Source organism: Calonectris borealis, unplaced genomic scaffold, assembly GCF_964195595.1.
Source record: "Calonectris borealis unplaced genomic scaffold, bCalBor7.hap1.2 HAP1_SCAFFOLD_224, whole genome shotgun sequence".
NCBI lineage: Eukaryota > Metazoa > Chordata > Aves > Procellariiformes > Procellariidae > Calonectris > Calonectris borealis.
In genome coordinates this window covers 63,526-68,990 of record NW_027441609.1, presented here as the reverse complement: position 1 = coordinate 68,990, position 5,465 = coordinate 63,526, and the positions used below count along the sequence as shown (strand labels likewise).

At 63.9% G+C, this 5,465-nt stretch overlaps 1 protein-coding gene across 1 annotated transcript; it reads left to right on the top strand.

The window, feature by feature from the left end:
• Nucleotides 1-5: 5 nt before the first annotated feature.
• LOC142077347 (proline-rich protein 12-like) lies at nucleotides 6-3,908 on the top strand (the record flags this gene model as incomplete). Its single annotated transcript, XM_075139413.1, has 2 exons — nucleotides 6-177; nucleotides 3,547-3,908. Coding segments are annotated over 2 exons (534 nt in total), but the record flags the coding sequence as incomplete, so codon positions are not given.
• Between the last annotated feature and the right edge of the window lie 1,557 nt (nucleotides 3,909-5,465).

Below are 5,465 nucleotides of genomic sequence, written 5' to 3'. Positions count from 1 at the left end.
GCCCCAGCCCTTGCAAGCGCTTGGACGAGGAGCTGAAACGCAACCTGGAGACCTTGCCCTCCTTCTCCTCCGACGAGGAAGACTCCGTCAGCAAGAACCAGGACCTCCAGAAGAGCATCACCTCCGCCATCTCCGCCCTCTACGACCCCGCCGACCGCAAGGACCCCGACCCCGCCGGTGGGTGACGTCCCCCGACACCGCCCCCATCGTTGTTTCTTGGGGAGGGGGGGGGTTTTGGGGGGGCTGGGAGCTGGAGGGATTTGGGGGAGAGGTTTTGAGGGGGGACGTTCGTGGGAGCTGTAGAGAGCTCCTGGGAGCCATAGAGACCTTCTGGGACCCGTAGAGAGCTCCTGGGACCCATAGAGACCTCATGGGAGCCATAGAGAGCTCCTGGGACCCGTAGAGAGCTCCTGGGACCCATAGAGACCTCCTGGGAGCCGTAGAGACCTCCTGGGAGCCATAGAGACCTTCTGGGACCCATAGAGACCTCCTGGGACCCGTAGAGAGCTCCTGGGACCCGTAGAGACCTCCTGGGACCCGTAGAGACCTTCTGGGACCCATAGAGACCTCCTGGGACCCATAGAGACCTTCTGGGACCCATAGACAGCTCCTGGGACCCATAGAGACCTCATGGGAGCCATAGAGAGCTCCTGGGACCCGTAGAGAGCTCCTGGGACCCATAGAGACCTCATGGGAGCCGTAGAGAGCTCCTGGGAGCCATAGAGACCTTCTGGGACCCATAGAGACCTCCTGGGAGCCGTAGAGACCTCCTGGGACCGATAGAGAGCTCCTGGGACCCATAGAGACCTTCTGGGACCCATAGAGACCTTCTGGGACCCATAGAGAGCTCCTGGGACCCGTAGAGACCTCCTGGGAGCCGTAGAGACCTCCTGGGACCCATAGAGATCTTCTGGGACCCATAGAGAGCTCCTGGGAGCCATAGAGAGCTCCTGGGAGCCATAGAGACCTTCTGGGACCCATAGACAGCTCCTGGGACCCATAGAGACCTTCTGGGACCCATAGAGACCTTCTGGGACCCGTAGAGACCTCCTGGGAGCTGTAGAGAGCTCCTGGGACCCATAGAGACCTCCTAGGACCCATAGAGACCTCCTGGGACCCGTAGAGACCTCCTAGGACCCATAGAGACCTTCTGGGACCCATAGAGAGCTCCTGGGAGCCATAGAGACCTTCTGGGTCCTGGGACCCATAGAGACCTCCTGGGACCCATAGAGACCTTCTGAGTCCTGGGACCCATAGAGACCTCCTGGGACCCATAGAGATCTCCTGGGACCCATAGAGACCTCCTGGGACCCATAGAGACTTTCTGGGTTCTGGGACCCATAGAGACCTTCTCGGACCCATAGAGACCTTCTGGGTCCTGGGACCCATAGAGACCTCCTGGGACCCATAGAGATCTCCTGGGACCCATAGAGACCTTCTGGGTCCTGGGACCCATAGAGACCTCCTGGGACCCATAGAGATCTCCCGGGACCCATAGAGACCTCCTGGGACCCATAGAGATCTCCTGGGATCCATAGAGATCTTCTGGGTCCTGGGACCCATAGAGACCTCTTGGGACCCATAGAAACCTCCTGGGACCCATAGAGACCTTCTGGGTCCTGGGACCCATAGAGATCTCCTGGGATCCATAGAGATCTTCTGGGTCCTGGGACCCATAGAGACCTCCTGGGACCCATAGAGACCTTCTGGGTCCTGGGACCCATAGAGATCTCCTGGGACCCATAGAGACCTTCTGGGTCCTGGGACCCATAGAGACCTTCTGGGACCCATAGAGATCTGCTGGGATCCATGGAGACCTTGGGAGAGCCCTTGGGGCCCTCTTGGGACCCATAGAGACCTCAGGAGAGCCCTTGGGACCCTCTTGGGACCCATAGAGACCTCAGGAGAGCCCTTGGGACCTGTAGAGACCTCCTGAGAGCCATAGAGACCTCCTGGGACCCATGGAGACCTCCTGGGACCCATGGAGACCTCAGGAGAGCCCTTGGGACCTTCTTGGGACCTGTAGAAATCTTCTGGGAGCTGTAGAGACCTCCTGGGACCCATAGAGACCTTCTGGGTCCTGGGACCCATAGAGACCTCCTGGGACCCATAGAGACCTCCTGGGATCCATGGAGACCTCAGGAGAGCCCTTGGGACCTTCTTGGGACCTGTAGAGACCTCCTGGGAGCCATAGAGACCTCCTGGGACCCATTGAAACCTCGGGAGAGCCCTTGGGACCTTTCTGAGACCCACAGAGACCTTGGGAGAGCCCTTGGGACCCTCTTGGGACCCATAGAGACCTCCTGGGACCCATGGAGACCTCCTGGGATACATGGAGACCTTGGGAAAGCCCTTGGGACCCTCTTGAGACCCATAGAGACCTCCTGGGATCCATGGAGACCTCCTGGGATCCATGGAGACCTTGGGAGAGCCCTTGGGACCCTCTTGGGACGCATAGAGACCTCAGGAGAGCCCTTGGGACCTTCCTGGGACCCATAGAGACCTCCTGGGACCCATGGAGACCTTGGGAGAGCCCTTGGGACCTTCCTGGGAGCCATAGAGACCTCCTGGGACCCATGGAGACCTCCTGGGATCCATGGAGACCTTGGGAGAGCCCTTGGGACCCTCTTGGGACCCATAGAGACCTCAGGAGAGCCCTTGGGACCTTCCTGGGACCCATAGAGACTTCCTGGGACCCATGGAGACCTGTGGAGATCCTTTGGGACCTTCTTGGGACCCGTAGAGACCTCCTGGGAGCCCCTAGGACCCATAGAGACGTCTTGAGACCGCTTGGGACCCTCTTGGGACCCACAAGACCCCCTGGGATCCTGCTGGGGCACATAGGGACCCCCCTGGGACCCCTAGAGACCCCCTGAGACCCCTGGGACCCTCCGGGGGGGGCTGGTTGCCCCTGGGACCCTCCTGGGACCCTCCTGGGGCAGGTAGGGACCCCCTGGGACCCCCCTGGGACCCACAGAGACCCCCTGGGACCCTCCTGGGGGGGGGTGGATGCCCCTGGGACCCTCCTGGGACCCCCCTGGGACCCCTGGAACCCTCCTGGGACCCACAGAGACCCCCTGGGACCCCCTTGGGACCCTCCTGGGACCCACAGAGACCCCCTGGGACCCCTGGGACCCTCCTGGGAGCCACAGAGACCCCCTGGGACCCCTGGGACCCCCCTGGGACCCCTTGGGACCCTCCTGGGACCCACAGAGACCCCCTGGGACCCTCCTGGGACCCCCCTGGGACCCCTGGGACCCCCCTGGGACCCTCCTGGGACCCACAGAGACCCCCTGGGACCCTCCCTGGGGGGGGGGGGGTGGTGGATGCCCCTGGGACCCCCCTGGGACCCTTGGGACCCTCCTGGGGTCCCCCCAAACCCCCCCAAACTCTTGGGGAAGGGACCCCCAAGGAGGACCCCCCCCCCCCAACATGTGTCCCCCCCCCTCCCCTCCCCCGCAGATGTCCCCCCGCCGGAGGAGAAGCCCCCCAGCCCCTCCCCCTCGGAGACCTCCCAGCCCGAACCCCCCACCCCGCTGGTTTCAGTGGCCACGGTGGCCCCAACGTCTCCCCCGGTGGCTAAAGCCCCCCCCGAACCGGTGGCCCCCGCGTCCCCCGAGCGGGAGGAGCCCGAGGACTCGCGGCCGCTTCACCTGGCCAAGAAGCAGGAGACGGCGGCCGTGTGCGGGGACACGGACGAGGACGAGGCCGAGAGCGGCGGGGAGGGCATCTTCCGCGAGAGGGACGAGTTCGTCGTCCGCGTCGAGGACATCCAGGCCCTCAAGGTGGGCACTGGGAGGCACTGGGAGGCACTGGGAGGCACTGGGAGGAAGGAAGAGGCAGTAGGAGAGGGACTGGGAGGCACTGGGAGGCACTGGGAGGCACTGGGAGGCAGGAAGAGGCAGTAGGAGAGGGACTGGGAGGCACTGGGAGGGACTGGGAGGCACTGGGAGGAAGGAAGAGGCAGTAGGAGAGGGACTGGGAGGCACTGGGAGGGACTGGGAGGCACTGGGAGGCAGGAAGAGGCAGTAGGAGAGGGACTGGGAGGCACTGGGAGGCACTGGGAGGCAGGAAGAGGCAGTAGGAGAGGGACTGGGATGCACTGGGAGGCACTGGGAGGCAGGAAGAGGCAGTAGGAGAGGGACTGGGATGCACTGGGAGGCACTGGGAGGAAGGAAGAGGCAGTAGGAGAGGGACTGGGAGGCACTGGGAGGGACTGGGAGGCACTGGGAGGCAAGAAGACGCAGTAGGAGAGGGACTGGGAGGCACTGGGAGGCACTGGGAGGCACTGGGAGGCACTGGGAGGCAGGAGAAGGCAGTAGGAGAGGCACTGGGAGCACTGGGAGCACTGGGAGAGGGACTGGAGGGCATCTTCCGCGAGAGGGACGAGTTCGTCGTCCGCGTCGAGGACATCCAGGCCCTCAAGGTGGGCACTGGGAGGCACTGGGAGGCACTAGGAGGCACTGGGAGGAAGGAAGAGGCAGTAGGAGAGGGACTGGGAGGCACTGGGAGGCACTGGGAGGAAGGAAGAGGCAGTAGGAGAGGGACTGGGAGGCACTGGGAGGCACTGGGAGGCAGGAGAAGGCAGTAGGAGAGGCACTGGGAGCACTGGGAGCACTGGGAGAGGGACTGGAGGGCATCTTCCGCGAGAGGGACGAGTTCGTCGTCCGCGTCGAGGACATCCAGGCCCTCAAGGTGGGCACTGGGAGGCACTGGGAGGCACTGGGAGGCACTGGGAGGAAGGAAGAGGCAGTAGGAGAGGGACTGGGAGGCACTGGGAGGCACTGGGAGGCACTGGGAGGCAGGAAGAGGCAGTAGGAGAGGGACTGGGAGGCACTGGGAGGCACTGGGAGGCACTGGGAGGCACTGGGAGGCAGGAGAAGGCAGTAGGAGAGGCACTGGGAGCACTGGGAGCACTGGGAGAGGGACTGGAGGGCATCTTCCGTGAGAGGGACGAGTTCATCGTCCGCGTCGAGGACATCCAGGCCCTCAAGGTGGGCACTGGGAGGCACTGGGAGGCACTGGGAGGCACTGGGAGGAAGGAAGAGGCAGTAGGAGAGGGACTGGGAGGCACTGGGAGGGACTGGGAGGCACTGGGAGGCAGGAGGAGGCAGTAGGAGAGGCACTGGGAGCACTGGGAGGCACTGGGAGGCAGGAAGAGGCAGTAGGAGAGGGACTGGGAGGCACTGGGAGGCACTGGGAGGCACTGGGAGGCAGGAGAAGGCAGTAGGAGAGGCACTGGGAGCACTGGGAGCACTGGGAGAGGGACTGGAGGGCATCTTCCGCGAGAGGGACGAGTTCGTCGTCCGCGTCGAGGACATCCAGGCCCTCAAGGTGGGCACTGGGAGGCACTGGGAGGCACTGGGAGGCACTGGGAGGAAGGAAGAGGCAGTAGGAGTGGGACTGGGAGGCACTGGGAGGCACTGGGAGGCACTGGGAGGCAGGAGAAGGCAGTAGGAGAGGCA